This window comes from Pelodiscus sinensis, chromosome 5 (assembly GCF_052426305.1).
Source record: "Pelodiscus sinensis isolate ZL-2025 chromosome 5, ASM5242630v1, whole genome shotgun sequence".
Taxonomy (NCBI): Eukaryota; Metazoa; Chordata; order Testudines; family Trionychidae; genus Pelodiscus; species Pelodiscus sinensis.
The window spans coordinates 46,747,018-46,765,001 of record NC_143056.1 but is presented as its reverse complement, the minus strand read 5'-3'; the positions used below and the strand labels follow the sequence as shown (position 1 = coordinate 46,765,001).

The 17,984-nt window shown below is 36.4% G+C and overlaps 1 protein-coding gene across 2 annotated transcripts in view; it reads right to left on the bottom strand.

Annotated features, from left to right (window-relative positions):
- Positions 1 to 17,984, bottom strand: part of SLC25A21 (solute carrier family 25 member 21) — a 385,337-nt gene that overhangs the window by 218,068 nt on the left and 149,285 nt on the right. The window contains exon 2 of one of the 2 annotated variants that reach the window (XM_006117703.5): positions 16,264 to 16,430. The exons of the other annotated variant lie outside the window; for it this stretch is intronic. Within the exon in view, the coding sequence (XP_006117765.2) occupies positions 16,264 to 16,291 (28 nt within the window). The 5' untranslated portion in view covers positions 16,292 to 16,430. The remainder of the gene's footprint in view (positions 1 to 16,263; positions 16,431 to 17,984) is intronic. 2 annotated transcript variants of the gene reach the window in all.

The window sequence follows — 17,984 nt, the reverse complement described above, 5'->3', positions numbered from 1 at the left end:
TGTAATTTGGTCCTTAGGAAGTATCCTTGCATGAAAGATACTTCCTAAGGGCCAAATTACAGAATGCCCTCAGGTGAGTGCATGTGGCCACCATTTAAGTCAAGGGCAAATATTTGGCCCTAATTGCCTGTGGGACACAAAGTCTTTTCTTTTTATTTATGCATATGCTAAAAAGAGCTGGGAACTAGTACAAAGGGTCAAGTACTTTGTACTCACTGAACCCCAGCTGCTTTCCCCCAATAGAAATATATGCATTACAGGCTCCATTAGAACAAGTTGGGGGTGGCCACCTATGTAGGGAATCGTAGAGTTTTGTAACTTCGTTGCTAAAAAAATATATCTGTATTTCCTAGGTGATTTTCATTCTTTCTTTACAAGAACTATACATTTTAGTGCATGTATTTATCTCTCTCTACCATAGGTGCCAACTCCATGTGTGCTTTGGAGCTCCCCTTTGTCTGAGCAACTAAGTTCTCCTTTCTCCCCACCCCACCCCTCTCTGCCTCTCACCCACTGGTGACCCCACTGACCAACTCCTCTTCCACCCTCCCAATGATTCTGGAGTGCTGCAAACAGCTGATTCGCAGAGTTCAGGAAGCCCCAGAAGGGAGGGGGAGGAGCCAGGATGAGGCATGTAGAGAGGGAAGGGGAGAAGAGGCAGGATGGAGGGGTGGGTGTTTGACAGGAAGGGATGGAGCAGGGGTAGGACCTGGGGTTGAGGGTGGGATAGTTCTTCCAATACAAAGGACTTGAGCAGCTCTCCACTACATTTTTTAGGATGTTTGGAAGTTCAGCACAATAGAATAACGTTGATTTAAATAAGTTTAAAGCAAGGATTCTCAACCTTTTTTCTGAGTCTACCCACCCCCTAACATACTACAAAAACTCCACAGCCTACCTGTGCCACAATAACTGGGGGTATGTCTACACTACCCCCCTAGTTCGAACTAGGGGGTAATGTAGTCATACGGAGTTGCAAATGAAGTCCGGGATTTGAATTTCCCGGGCTTCATTTGCATAAATCCGGCCGGTGCCATTTTTAAATGCCGGCTAGGTCGGACCCCGTGCCGCGTGTACTAGCTAGTTCAGAGGCGTACAGCTAGTTCGGATAGGAAGCCTAATCCGAACTAGCTAGTCCGTGCCGCATGTAGCCGCGCGGCACAGGGTCCGACCTAGCCGACATTTAAAAATGGCGCCGGCCGGTTTTATGCAAATGAAGCCCGGGAAATTCAATTCCCGGGCTTCATTTTCAACTCTGTATGACTACATTACCCCCCCTAGTTCGAACTAGGGGGGTAGTGTAGACATACCCTGGTTTTCTGCATATAAAAGCCAGGGCCAGAGTTAGGGGTTAGGGATATTAAATTTCAAGTTATTGACTAATTGAATAGTCAATGTAATTTGCATCCACTATTTGATTAGTCGATAGGGCTCCTCTGCCTCTGCTCTAGGGTTGTTGCTACATTTCAAAGGTAAAAGTGCTGTGGGGAACACGGAGCCAGCTCCTCACTGCATTTCAAAGTGGCAGCACCGCCTGGAGTCAGCTGGGGACTCTCCTGCTGACCCTGGGCTCCGTGCGGGGCTGCAACTTTGAAACGCCACAAGCAGCCTGACTCTGGGTTTCCCCACAACATTTCAAAGCAACATCATCACATGGAGCTAGGAGTCAGTGGGGGAGTCCCCAGCTGATCCTGGGCTCCATGCAGTGCTGCCGCTTTGAAACACCGTGTGCATCCTGGGGATGCCACAGCTGGTCCCAGGCTGCATGCAGTGTTTCAAAGCAGCAGCGCCGCATGGAGTCGGGGGTATGGCCCCAGGCTAAAGGCGGCACTGCTGCTTTAAAGTATCCTGTTATTTCTTCCCCTCCCCCCTTGCTGCCTCTTTCTGATAGAGGCAGCAAGAGGTGGGGGAAGCGATTATTCTACTAGCCTGTGGACTATCTGATAAGCATTTGCTTATCAGATAGTCAACTAGTTATTCACATCCCTATTAGGCCGTAGAAAACAGGGCAACTGCCTGGGGCACCATGCCTCAGGGGCCCCCACAAAACTAAATTGCTCAGGCTTTGGATTAAGCTCGGGGTGGCAGGACTCAAGGCTCCAGAGTTCAGCCCAGTGTGCTGGAACTTCAGCTTTGTGCCATGGGCCCCAGCAAATTTAATTGCTGGCCTGGCTGGTAGCCCCTCTGTGAAATCTGTTCATGGCCCCCAGAGGGCCCAGGACCCTTGGATGAAACCCGTTGAATTGAAGTATTTTAAACATTATGAAGTAAGATATTTTAATCTGAAGTCATCAAATGTTCATTACTATCAGTTTATTCCAAAGAAACATTCCAGGATTCCTTCGGCTTCTGGTATTACTTTTTTATCTGCTACAGTCTCAGCAGTATCAATTACTAAGTGTTTCCCATCTTCTCAATTCACAAGCAATGAATCACCTAAGATAAAGACCAGATAGACACATCAATGGGAACCAATTCTAGTGTGGCACTAAACACCAGAAGTAAATCCCTATCTGCCTTTACCAAGCTGAAGCACAAATAGTCCCCACCCACTACAATCCTTCTTCAAATAATTTCTTCATTTACCTGAGATGCACTTCCTGAAAATAACAAACAGTTTTGACTGGAGTTATTATCTCATTAGGACTTGTGAAGGAACTAAATGGATTGGAATGCTTTTCAATAAGACCCTTCTTTCCATCTCCCATGAACTATTATTACCTAGGCTTGTCCTGATGTTTGCCTTCTCATACTGATTTCAAGGCCTTTAAACAGATAGGCTTTTTAAGCAACTACCTGAACCCTGTAGTAGCTTCCCAAGTGCAATTTGGAAATATATTTCCTAATGGTGTAAAATAAGAAGCTAGGATGAGATTTTCAGACAAGTTCAGAACCCAGCAATACCTAAATAAGCACCTAAAAAACAAGTCTATATTTCCCACAGTTTTCTTTCGTGGGTGCTGAACTCTTGAAAATCTATCCTAATTGTGGGTGCTAAGCATGTTTAGAACTCTGGCCCCTGAGTCTATATGCATATTAGTAAACAAATAGTATGTTTCAGGTGAAAACCTAAGTGATCAGTATACATTATCATGCAAGATACTGTAAACAATAACTTAAACATAAAAAGATATTTTAAACTAAGATATGTGAATTTGTAGTTCTACTGGACAAATTTTAGAATATATTTTCCTTCCCATTAATTTCATGTTTAATTCTGATTCATTCTATACTTTAAAATGAATGACTGTATAAACAGGAAAAAACTGGCTCTCTCATCATATTAATATGCCTTTAGGTAGAACTCTTTCTTTCACTCAATAAGGGTAGATAAATACCATCTGAAGAAGAAAATAAGGCAATAACATTTAAAAATAGCTTTTCCTATTTTATGGCACTCATTATGGGCTTCACTAACAATGCATCTGAGTTGTATGATGGAGTAGTCCCAGCCATCCATGACTTTGTAGAATTTTTTAATGAGCTGTAATTAATTCTGATACACAAGTAGCTTATGGGCCAAATTCAAATAGGAATGTCAAAGAATCTGCAAATTTTTCAGCCACATTTTTGCTTTCAAATTCATTTCTATCCACAAGAGAAAAGTGGATGTAGAAGCAGCATTTGGGATGCAATTCACTGTAACTATTTTAGTTAATATGCCATCGAGTCTTTGTTTTAGAGAAGAAATTATAGTGCAAGCAAAACTGCAGGTAAAAATTTTAGAGACTGTTTTTCAGCATGTGGTCATGCCTCCTAAACTTCCTGAAAACTAAAAAGCTTATGGTATTAGACATTGATGTATTATACTACAAAAGAGAACTGTGAACAGAGAACACCTTACAGACACTTTTCTCTTTTAACCCTGAAATTAGAATTTGCTCCCTCAACTGTTTTCCCTTTTCAGTACTTCCTCTCTTTCCTTTTCCTTCCTTCCATTTCTGTATTTAGGTACATTACATTTCTTGTTTGACCACTGACTAGTATAGCTGAAGGATGGAATAAAAACTTAGATGTAAAAATACCAATGTGCAGGAGATGCTAATGCATAGAACACTCAACTGGGACACTGTAGTATAGCATCTCCATCTATGAAAAAGCAAATAATTTAAAAGTGGGTTCCATCCCTACAGCTATTGTGGCTGGGGCCCAATCTTCCATTACAAAACCAGTCATAGAAGGATTGGACTCTTATACAGAACAGCTTCTGGCATTATGCCATAGGAAATTGAAAGAAAAGCAATAGCCTCTTCTGAAGGCTCAAATCACTATTGAGAGAACAATAAACCTGAAATGAAGGAGATTTAAACATTTTTACATAGTAGCCTAAGTATTTCCCCATGTTTGTACCCACAACTTTGCAATTTGTGCATTCAGAAAATCTGCATTTTCATGTGCAACTGGCACTTGTGCAGGAGGGGAAAAGAGCAAATACCTTTTATTTAGGGAGGGGACTCCAAAACCTACACACAACATCTACATGGAAATGATTACAGTCTCAGTCTTGAAAGGTTTCAAGTCCTGAAAATTTGTCATAATGTGGTTAATTCATCTGACCAAAATTCATATAACCTGAACACTAAAAAAATCAACTCTGGGAGTGACAGAAAAGAATTTCTGCAGCCAGTGAATAAAGAGACCTTAGATTCAAAAGCTATCAAGTGAAACCCTGTTGAGGCAGCATTGCTGTGAGTGCTGTATATTGACAACATTTTTATTTAATTTTATTTATTTATTTATTTATTATGGTGTACAGAAAGCCTGAGGCTGTTTCATTGTGTGCCTCATGAAATGCTGTGGTTGTTTTTGGACTCACAGTTAATATTTTCGTTCTCTGGCTTCTGGGCTTATATTGCACCTGGACACAAATCGTTTTTTTCACCTGTAAATGAAGTGTGCTTTTATATCACAGCTGAGCTGTTGGGGGACCTTCCTTGCCTAGTCATTCTTGGATTGATGGATCTGAACAACAATTTATTGCCTTTGCTTTTTAGTTAAAGGTGGTGCACATATTACAATGCAAAACAGATTCACGCACAAGAGACCCCAATTATAAAATAACAGGTATATAGTACTAAGTCTAATGACCAATGAAGTAACTCCAAAAAAGATACATAGTGGAAGTACCATTAATTTAATTCTTATGGCTGTGAGGATGTACATGGCATTTATTTGCTAATGGAACCCTCCTGATGGCCAAAAGTCACAAAGCTGAGCCTTGAGATCATTTCAATTTTTAAAAAATATAAAAGCAGCAGGGATAAATGTCACAGGATTCTTGGGATAATTCCTGGAATATACATATAGATCTAATCTTTTAAATATTCCCCCCTGGGAAGTTAAACACTTTCTCATTTGCTATCATGTCACTGGAATTTGTTTTCAGCATTTTGACTCCAGCCACCATTAGTAGTAACAGTATAGAAGTCAGTTTTATACAGCTATAGTCTTTTAATTATAAGCTTTCTTCCTTTTCTTTTTGTAGCAAGTATAGCTATAATGTAGCTGAATATGACTTCTTAAAGAGCACATGAGTTCCTAAGACAATATTTTCAGATGGCTATTTTAAAATTAATATATTAAAATAAATAAATACTTTTTCTGCCCCATAGTCTTGTACTTCTTCCACATTTCATGCTAGTGCTTTGAACTGGGGGGAAAAAGCTCTGGTTTGTCACAAAAAGAGATGTTATAGCACACCTCCTCATTTTTTTCCTTTTCCTTTGGCAGGAATAATAAGCAGAGTAATGAGGAGGACAAAGATGGTCCAGTATCTAGGACTCTAGTTTATAACTTTAGAGTCTCTGCTGTAACAGACTTTCTGGAATGGCTGCATGACCAGTCACTTAGCCTCCCTGATCATTGCACTTCCCTACCTCCCTGAAGTGCTGGGAGGATACATTCCTTAAAGATTCTCAAAAACTGCAGTAATAGGAGCCCTTTATGCATCTCAGATGAATGGGGTTGCTATAACTACCCCACACAAATTGAGTATAGTATTACGCTTAATAGTTCATGTGACACATTTCACTTTTTCTGTCAGCACAAGAGTGTTTTCTTCTGTAAATATCAAAGTATATCTAGCTATGTTTTTAGCAAAGAAGAAATAACAATTATAAAAAACAATTAGATCTATTTAAAAAAAATAACATTTTATAGAAAACTATGCATGCTGATTCAACTGCATGAAAGTGCAACCTACTATACAAATACAAGTTCAGAAAATAAACAAAATAATACAACATTACCCAGAATCAGGACATAATCCAACAATTACTTAAGTACTTGGCAAATTTCCCCTATGTGAAGCTAATGGGACTGCTTGCATGTGTAAGTATTTACAAGATCACAATCTAGGGCCTAATTCAACACTCATTTAAATTGATGAAATTATTCCTATTGAATTCATACACAATTTGCTCCACTCATCTGAATAGGTGGGTTATGCCCACAAAAGCTCAAAATACTGTATGTGTGTGTGTGCGTGTGTGTGTGCGTGCATGCGTGTGTGTACTGCTACAGGACCACTCTTTTTTGCAGTTTGTGATGTGGAACATAAGCTGAAGGGCTGCTATTGAAAACAGAGATACTCTAATTTCTGTTGACAGGCATATGCACAGTTGATCTGATACTATTCTCAAAGTGGTATAAAAAGGAATTTCACTAAAGTAAATGAAGTTACATTGGTGAAAAACCAGTAAGATATGCATTGGCTCCAAAGTGCATCAATCTATGAGGAGCCATGTTGTACCATCAGTTTTTAAAAAGAACTCCCTACTGATGTCAGTGAAATTCAGCTTAGAAACCGATGGCACAATATCTCACAGAATTTTGCTTCACAAGAAAATTACTGCTAAAGCAATGATTGTTTTCTCAATAAGCATACTGAATAGTTATTTGCCATCAGTAATTGCAAAGAATTAATGGCTTCTAAAATGTCATTTTACAATATCAGACTATTGTAGGTGGACAAAAACGAGTGTGAAACCACTAACTTTTGGGTTTGTTTTCTCATAACTTGAAAAAGCAGAGCTATTTTTTCCAAATGTGCACTAAAAATTCACTGCCAGATAAAGTCCTCACACCCTTGCTTATTTTTAAAATTGCTAAGTTGAATTATAAACATCTCAAAATAGAGATTTATAGTGGAAATGACAAAATTTTAAATATAAAGGTTATGTCAGTATATTGAAGCCTAAATCAATCTCAGAAAAATGAAATTGGTTAACAGTGCAATCATTTTTTTCTTTAAAAAAATATAGGGAAATTATAGACATCATGGTTACAATGGCTTACATTTTAATGAATAAAAAACAAAGTAATTACTTTGTGGTTTGGGCTAAATTCAATATTGACATCTTTGTATTTTGTTTAGCTTTTGAACAGATAAATATTAAAGAAAAGTGTCTAAGGTAGGTAGAATTTTTATGATAACACGTGGTGCATACAATGGATGCAGTATTTTGGCACATGCCTACAATAAATTGAAAAAAAAATAAGGCAAGCACTTAGGTATTATATTTTATAAAGTAGTGTATTTCATCTTTGCTATGTACTGAGACTAAAGAGAAAACTGCTGAAGATTAAGGATTTTATTTTTTCTTTCACATTACATGTCAAAATGGGCCACAAGTAACAGAATTATAAAGTATGTTGTAAATGTATATAGAAGTTGATGTCTCAAAAATGAACCGCAACCATTTTTCTAGAAGTGTTGAAATGCAACAGCATTTAATGTGTCTAGAATTCCTAGCTCAAAGAACAAAGTGAACCTTTGTTATGCTCTATCATAAATTTAAATCTGTAACTGTTTCACAGTCTTCAATCAGTAAACATAATGGGCCAAATTCTGTCCTACCTTGTACCCTAATTGGAGATTATACAGTGTGTAAATCATAGGAGAATTTAGCCTAGCAAGAGCTTTTATAAATCACACCAATGAAATGTTCTTTTTCTTTTAAGAATTATGTTTTCTGAGTTATATAGATTTGTGATTATAATTTGGGATTATTTTTTGATAAAATGTTTAAAAGAGATTTTATATGGTACACTTTGGAGGTATTCTGTAAAAATGTGTGATGCTATCTTTTACTACTGTAAAATGTTCCCTTTGTTTATTATATTTTATCATTTTTGAGGATTAGATAGAATTTTTTTTAAATACCTTAAATGGCTTTTGTTTTTTTATTATAGAGACATTTATTTCCATAATTCAATATTATCATAATAAAATAGGTCTGTTATGAGAATGGTTTTGTTCTTTTCTTTACTAGAAATCAGAGATCTGGCAGTATTTACAAAGAATATTCCTAGTGGTTTCAGCATTGCATTATATATTAAAATAGCCTCTGCAAACCCATATCATTTTGAAACTCACTCTAAAATCTCATTGTAATTACTAACACAAGTGTTAGTTCTTGGGATTTAATACTTTACAGGGCTCTAAGAAATATCTTAAATTTTATTTTAACTATTAAATCATAAGTTTATATAATCATATAACCACACAATACAAGTAGCATCTAATTTTTTAGGGTATGTTTTATAATGTACATGGCAGTGGTTAAAGGACAGATCCTGTAAACATTTAGCCATGAAACTTTACCTATGTGATTAGTGTCAATAAAATGTATGTTGGAAGAATCAGCTCTCTCACAACATACAATATCACACTCCCAAAATATTTCTGTATACATTTTTCTTTTATCCTAGCTCCAGCATTTGTCCAGGTAAAAATGCCTTGGAAGTATGCAAATCAAGTTTTATTTTGCTCAAATTTAACAGCCATGTAGCAGAGTACAATGGAAATGCTGAAAATTAGAAATTTATTTTTTATTTTTTTAAAAACAGTTTAAATAATTCATCTAATTCATAGTGTAACTGTTTATTAAAATGATTAATTATACTGGACATATTATTTTATTTAACAAGTAGCTTTAAAAATTCACCTTTCTTCTTGGAGATCGTTGATAAGATTCAGAGTTTATTTGGAATATTTTACCTTGAGCTATTGACAATGAGCTCTGTTCAGGAACTTCCAGTATTTATGTTTTCTATAGCTATTTATCAGTCTATAATTAAGATACAATGTAAGGGGTCTCTCAGTTAAAAACAAACAATTATAATAAAAAAATACCCACAATTATAAATAAACAATTCACACAACATTGTTATTAATTTTCAACTGACAAAAATATATTTTCAGAAGTTGTTTAATTAGTTTTTTTGTTTTTTGCTTCAATCACTTATGGATAATAAAGAAAAAGGTAAAAGAGTTGTACTGTCACCTAGTGGATAAAGGTAGTAGAAGAATCCCCTGCAGCTACTTTCAGTGTTCAAGAAAAATAAAATACATACAGTTACATATTAATTTCCTAGAGGAAACAATTTACCATCAGGATCAAACATCAAGGGTTATGCTCTGCTGGCATAACTTGACTTGACTGCACTGGAGTTACAACGGCAGAGAATTTGGACTCCAATGTACATTTTAATGATCCTTTGTTGACTATGAAATATTTAGTATTGTTAATGTAATATTTTCATTTTTCAAGGGCCTACATTTGTAGGGAAGAAGTTAAATAATAGTGAAATTGAGAAAGTGACACTAGAAATAGGAATAAAGTAGGAGATGTAGTCCTACTTTTTTTCAGACCATGAAGCTAAAGTGTGATATTTCTCAGATGCAAAGAAGCATCTACATTAACAGAAACTAAAGCCATCAAACTTAAGTTATCTAATTTAGAAATACACCCACATCTCCACTGACAAAAACTGGGATTATATGCTTCCATCATTTTCTGAATTTTGAATTTTCAACCAAAGAAGTTTGCTACATGTCATGGACCTCCTGCTTTAGTCACAGATGAATAAAGTTCCATCCTATTGAAACTTTTTAAATTTTCTTACATTAAGACATCAACTTTGGGACCAAGGACGAAATTCATTTAGGATTGCTGGAGCCCTCCCATGCAATAGAACCATAGTGAAAAGCTCCTACAGAGCCCAGTATGTGAGGAGGAAGTCAGGTGGTTTTAGGGACAGTCCAATGGTGGGGATGACTGTTGGTTCCATGATAAGTGGGGCTAGTTTAAAAAAAAGACAAAGCATTTTTACAGAATGTTTAATAAAATGTATCACTGTATGATAATTACACACAAAAGTACATAACAGCAGCAGTGGAGGGGCTTGCAAAGTTCTTGCTGCAACACGCAGTGAAACATACATTCTTTTTGTAACAATTATTATAATTCTGTGGGAACTCAGATTGGACCACGTTACCACAAGTCATAAGAAACAATGGCATATGCACAGGAACGTTCTCAGAGACACCTCCTTGGTGTTGTATTACCTGCCATTAAAATATTTCAACCAGTTTGCCTTAAGTGAAGCAAACAAACTTTTTAAAAAGTGCTTTTGTCTGAGTATTTATTTGTTCATTCTTTTAACAAAGAATCAAGTTTGGAATAAATGACAATAACTCACTTTTTGGAAGCCTAAGCTTGAAATCTATAGCCTTCTATTGACAAAGAAACTGAAAAACACCAACTGCAACAATTATAAAAAAATAGGTTTCTCTTTATGCATAAGATCTCTATGTGTTCTAAACATTAAAAAAGGAACCTTAAAACTGAGCTGGAATGGAAATTTGCATTAGACCTGAACTACAAATTTTGGACTCAGTCCCAATTCAGATATCTAGTATATATTTTGAAGCGTTTGTCTGTGGATTTGTTTGTGAAATATAAAGTCACAGTTTGTGATTAACTACAGATACCAAATTTTCATAAATGATCCTGCCACTTAAATTAGCTAAAAGCACTACTTTTTACACTGGAATGTGTTGGGTAAAAAATTTAAATAATTATTTTTCTTTTTCACTGGAAAAAAGTCATGACTGTATGATTAGAGTTCATAAAAATATTTGCCAACAAAATAAAATTGAGTCACCTGTTCAACTGTCATTTTAGTGGAAAGAACATTTTTATTGTTACAAATCACAAAATAATTCAAAGTAGTTATGAAAAAAGTAATGGAAGCTTTAAGAGTTTCTGATTCAAATTTACTATGTATGGTAATTATTCAATAAAATGAATAATGCTTGAAATTGAAATCCTACAATTTTAAAACTGTTCTTTTACTTCCCTTTTGCAAACACATTAATACAAAATTCTATTAAATGACATTTAATTTCTTGAACTTTCCTATAAGTGTAATCTACACAAAATGACTTTGCCAAGTCAACAACAGGCCTCACTTGCTAGTATTCTTAATTCAGAGGGTTTTGCACTCTGTTTTGGTAGAGGCTAATCTCTGAAAAGAAAAGTGAGTTTTCAATGTAGATATAAATCAATTTATTAAAACAGCATTTCTCATACTTCATAGGAAGATTTTCACAAATATGTGACATAACATAATCATATCAGCTCCATCAGAATGCTTTTAATCGTATACATGTATCTCCTATTCTATGGGCATCTCCTACATTTTAGGATATGCACTTAGTTTAATGACATTGTTTCCACAGAAAAGCCAAAATATGCAGCTCAGAATAGCAATGAACAGACTACCAGCAGCAAACAGATTAATCACTGAATTTCAATATTTTTCTTGTTAATCAACTAATTATTTATGAATACAAAGTGTTTCCTATTAAATTGGTCATTGTTCAGAATTATTTAACAAATGCTTTTAAAATGTTTTATACAAACTTATTTCAGCCAATGGATTATACAATTGGTTTGTGCATGTATTTGTATTAGCAATTGGAAAAGTGTGCTATTTTTGCTTGCTGTATAAGTCATATTGTGTATTTCTTTGCATTTATTGGATGAGAATTTCTGCTATATCAGGTGTTTAGCAAAAGAGTTTGTGATTACAAATTCATAAACTACTTTCTCCAATAGTGAGTGTATATCCTTACAATTTGTTCTTTCAATGAATATTCCTACGAGTGAACATTCATGGACAGTAAACATCAAAGAGACACGATCAGCCAAAGCAAATTTGTTGAAAAGTTTGAAAGAGTACTCACACATTCTCTTTTACAGCATTAACCCAGCTAATTCTGTAGTCTTCTGAAACTATACTCAAATACAGAGAGGTAGCTTGCATGAATAGATAATTCATATGCCTAAAAAGTTTTATGTATTATCTTGCAGCTAAATGTAATCATTATTGGTGATAATACAGATAAATGGAACACTTTAGATCTGTATTGTTCAAAGTAAACAAAATTATATTTTTAGTTTCTGCTTCTTGCCCACAAAAAGATAAAAAGAGCAATAAATGTCAAAAGTCATTCTCAACTAATAATTCCCCACACCCAAAAAAGGAGAAAAAATGTAAATGCTAACACAAGATAATTCAATAGAGCTGGACATCCTTGGAGTAAGTGGGCTTGGAAATAAATGTATGGAAGGAAAATAAAGTTTGATCTGCTAGTGAAATTGAGTAAGTTGGATTATTAAGGTTAATGAGACCTGGACTGATCCAGTAAGTAAATGCTAATGCAGCAAGGAAAACTGCAGTAACTGCTGTGGATGGAACTTCTTCAACAGGTTTTTTTTAAATGTATAGAAAATATAGAAACTTTATTTCTGAATCTGGGATTGGGGGATGTTACTTTTTTCAATATATGTGAACCACACTTCACTTAGGCCTAAATCCTGCACCCACGGAAGCATATATGCTAAGACTAGAAATGGCATAAAAGCTACAGGTCTGCTGTGTAGAAGGGCCAAAGTAGTGGGGAAGATTAGGTGTGAGACCCATTTCCATGGTTCTCTATAAAGAGAACACACATATGTACCCAGTGTGTTCTGTACTGCATGTAGCTAGTTACAGTCAACTGGCTATGTGCACAGTTGTCCACAGTTCCTCTCAGCAAGTTGGAATGGTTGTGACTGGATTCTGGAGGCACCTAGGCGCAGATTCCTTAAACTCATTTCAATCCCTGCCCTGTTTCTGTGAGAAAAAAAGTTTTTACTCAGACTTTGCTCAGGGGATCAAGATTTTAGATCCCTTGCTTCTTTTCTCTCATACCTGATTAAAGAGCCTAGGGTTGAGAAATTGGGCTGAAAATCTCATAAGAAAAGACTTTCCTGTGAGATTTCCTGTCAGTGCTGATTTCACTAAGGCTGAAGAGATTACAGGAGCAATTTTTGCATGGTATTTCCACCTACTGTCCCAGCCAAACCAAGAAGTGTAGAGGCATGCAGAAAAGAAACTTAAAAGAAAAAGGACATTTAGTAATTTTTAGGAAAGAAAAACAAATGCACCTTCCACTCCAGAAATAACAACCACCACACACTCACCAGTTTCTCTGAATTTTGGATGAAGATTTAGGATTCTTATTTTATTCAGACCGACTCATCCATCTGTAAGGAGGAGCAGACCCTGAGGTATTTTGCCTATACCTCCAAAGTGATGGCAGAGGACAAGCAGAGTCAGGTGGCAGAGACTAGTGAATAATCAACCCCAAAACTTTATTAGAAGTTATAGTTATTTGCAAAGAAACCTATCCTGACAAAAGCTCCATTGAAGACAAAAAGGATCCAAAGGATTGATTTATTGACATAAACAGCACATAGAGCACCACCCTGGGACTCATGTAGGGTTGCCAGGTGCCCGGTTTTGAACCAGACAGTCCAGTATTTGAGCTTTCTGTTTGGGAAACAAATTGAGAAAATATAAATGTCCAGTGTTTTCTAAATAAGATGTAATGTAAATTGTGATGTAATGTCAAGGGTGTCCGGTATTTTTGTTGAAAACATCTGGCAACTCTAGACTCAAGAAATCTAAGTTCAGTTCCCAGATCAACCAGAAACATCCTGTTTCACTTGTATAAGTCAGAGCAGCTATCCCTTATTGCAGTTCCTTGCCTAAATAATAGGGATGGAATTCATTAATGATTGTGAGGTGCTCAGATACTCTGATGAAGGCCGTCATATGAGCAGGCATACACCTAAGGACAGTAGGAAAGGTGCAGCAGTGTTTAATAAGGCTCAGAATGAAAATCAGGACTTCCAGAGATGGGGGTATTTAGGAATTGCAGACTCTTTAAAATCTCCCATCTTTAGTACAATAAATAAATAAAATTAACTAACAACTTGTTAACAAGCTGACAATTATATAAACTTCTAACACAGAGGCCAAGAAAGTTGTAAATGCAAAATTACTTTTTGGAACTGTGTTAAGTCTGGACTTAGCCTATAACAATTTTAACAATAAACTAAGTGTCATTTATTCAGATGTGCTTGCCTTTTTATAAGTTCTGTCCCTGACACAAATGTGATAAAAGACTGGTGTTAAGAGCTTTTAAAACAGAATTAGATCTAATAAACTGCTGATGCCTGCGAGGCTTCCTTCCCCTTCCTAAAAAACACTTGCATTAGCCTGTGTAAAGAACTAACATCATTTTAGAGGATGACATTTTCAAACACCGCTCAACAGCAAATAAGATATAAAGTCAGCTGCCTATATACAAATCAACCATTTGATTAGTGACAAAACCTTTAAAGAAGCAAAACATTTTAACGATTATTTAAATGTATTTAAACTCAAACAAGCAGTTGCAATCTCATTTTTCTGTATTGTTCTTGCCCATATTTTAATTCATATTAATGAAAGGAACACCACAAGGATGAAATTTAAAGGTGTATCTTCAATACTGGGATTCATTAGAAATTACCACAAGTGTTTGGGAAAAACAAAGGGGGAATCAATTAGTAGCAGACTAGGTTCTAGCCCTAACCAACAGACAGCTTATCTAGAAATACATTTACACTTCATATCAGTGCAACAGGTCAGTGGAAGAGGGCTGCACTTCAGTAATCTGACTATATACCTAACATGCAGCCAGAATATTGCAATTTGGGCACTGGCTCTGTTAGATAGATGTTCTTAGCATATTGTTGACACAGGCTGACTTGCCCCATCAAGCCTTTAATATTTCATGTATGTTATGTTTCATTACATAACAACTTTTTTATTCATCTCTCCTCTGATGGCACTATCATTAAGGAATCTATTTCCTCAGTGAGAGAAACCTGTAAGGCTGTCTTGAGTCAAAGGTCAAACACAGTCAATTTATTCTCAAAATAAGAAAAGTCTCTCAGCTGCAAGTGACTGAAAGTTAGTCACTACTTTACTCCAAGGAGTCTTATATTTTTCCTTGTCCTTTGAAACAACCCGTAAGTGATAATGAAATGCTTGAAGCAATAAGAAAGGGAATCAGATTTCATCTACCTGGACAGTCTGGCAGCATACTGTGTAACAATAAACAAGTGTTCTTAAGTCACAGCATTGGACTGGAAATGAGGCAGAACTTGTGTATTTTAACAGCTTTTTACAACTAGTAACCACTAGTGAATTTATTTTACTTTCTCGGGGAAGACCAGTGAATGTCCCTAATTTAAACTAAAGGGCCTTTCAGCCTTCAAGACAAAAAGCACTTCTGCTTAGCACCTGAGTAATAACATGGAATATGTACAGGTGAATCAAGAAGACTGGAATCAAAGATAGTTTGTCTTTGGCTAGTCTGAAAAGTCTGACTCATTTCCAGGCTTGTGATCATTTATTATCCAGAAAAGAAAGGCTGGCTTTTTGCTCTGCAAACACAGTGGTGGTCTTCAGCTCATGATGAATAGATTTACCATGTCCGCTCTGAAATGCATGACATAGAGTTTTCCAAAAGTGTCCAACACCCCACCCCACACACAAACCTGATGATGTTTTTAATGTATGCTTTAAATTCTGCAGTATAGAAAGAGGTTGATATCTACCTATATGTATTTTCCCCCTCAAATTATTACATACAACATAGATTTTGTAATGTGACCAAATAGCAAGGATAGGGGAGGGGGTAATGGATGTCTATATAACAAAAAGCCCTGCATATCGGGTCTGTCCCTATAAAATGGGGAAATCTGGTCACCCTACATTTTTTCTGAGATATTATTCAAAAGAACATTTCTTAGAACAGTGTCATATTTTGCACAAATAATTTTACTGGATCATCATTGGCCAAATATAATATTTTCCCCTTCAGCCAGGAACTACTTTTAAATTAGTTTGGGTATCTATTGAAAATATTATTCTTTATAAAAGAAGAAATTAGAACTTCCAACAAGCAAAATGCTAATCTTAGAAGTACTGTATATTCAGGCAGCATAAAAACTTGTGCTGTCACTATTTTAAAGGTATAACCATGGCATAAAGCATTATTAGAAATAAATAATTATAATAATAAAACTCCCTTACTTTTTAGTGCCAGAATCTGGTCTCTCATATCCAGGGCATTTCACAGTTCATCTTTTAAAATAATTTTTCTCCCATGGATCCACTCAGTTATTGACTTCACAACATATACTTCAAAATAAAGAATATGTTGTGTGTAATTTATTATCTCCACAGGTGTGGGTGGCATTCTGAAGACAAATTAAACAAGATGAGGTCAGTCTTTGGCCTGAAGATTTCATAATACATCATGGCTGTGTCTAGACTGGCAAGTTTTTCTGCAAAAGTAGCTGCTTTTGCGGAAAAACTTGCCATCTGTCTACACTGGCCGCTTGAATTTCCGCAAGAACACGGACGATCTCATGTAAGAAATCAGTGCTTCTTGCGGAAATACTATGCTGCTCCTGTTCAGGCAAAAGTCCTTTTGCGCAAAAGCTTTTGTGCAAAAGGGCCAGTTTAGACAGCTTAGATTTGTTTTGTGCAAAAAAGCCCCGATCGTGAAAATGGCAACCAGGGCTTTTTTGTGCAAAAGCGCGTCTAGATTGGCAAGGACGCTTTTCCGCAAAAAGTGCTTTTGCGGAAAAGCATCCGTGCCAATCTAGACGTGCTTTTCTGCAAACACTTTGAACGGAAAACTTTTCCATTAAAAGCATTTGTGGAAAATCATGCCAGTCTAGACGTAGCCCATGTGTTTGAGACCAAAATCTTGGACCTTAATGGGCTTTGGATAAGGCTGTAAAGCTACAACCGTATTATAGCTACAGTGCCCCTATTATCAAAATTAAAAAAAAAAAAAACCTAGACACCTGCCACTCCTTACCAGAGAGAAGCCTACAGTATTCTCTACATTCACACCGTCTCCTGACCTCCTGGGTTGGGGCTGTCATTGGCTGGGCACCACACCTGCCCCACTCCCTCTGGTGAGTCTGCTACTGTTCTGTGTCTGCTGTAGCTCTTCCTGGGGGTAGGGCTGGGGCTGGGAAGAACACTCCCCAGTGCTCACAGCAGCACCAGCTGAGCATAAAGAGGACAGACAGGTGTCCTGTTTTCAGGCTTCCAATTTCCAGAACTGACCACTGAAAAACTGGACATTTGGCTCCTTTTTAAACATTGCAGGACCAGACTGCATGCATCCATGCTTGCTTAGGGCTCCCGAACACCTCAATGGATATGAATAAGTTGGTGGTATGTGTATCTAACCTGAGTGAATGCCCTTTTGAAAATTTGGCCCAGTTCTCCTTTTAAAATGTAGTCAGTGTTTTGTGGCACTCTGTAACAACTTCCAAACATCATGAAAATCTGGTGTTAGTCTTAAGGGTCAACTCTACTGTTTTCAAATTATACACTATACAAACTCTGCACAAAAAAGTAAGATATAGTAGTGAGTCTCTTGTCCAAGGATCAGCAACAATAGCTGTTTTCTCTATAATAATTATATTAATAGTTGCAAGGAGAGCAGAGAGTTATTCCTGAGCTTGCCAGGATATGCCAAATATAGTTTTGCAAAGGACCAACTGCTAATTAAAATCAGAGTTTTCCCCACAGGCAGAATATCACAGAACTAAGAAACTTAACTGGCAACCGTTTACAGTTGTCAACAAGATAGTTTAACTGTTCTTTGCAGTTAGAATAATTTTCATCAGTGAATTGGAAGATTACAGTACCTTTTAATTTTAAATACTTTTGTAATGTTTGTGTTTTATGCTGTTGTATATCATACATAACCCAGGATGGACATAGGGTGC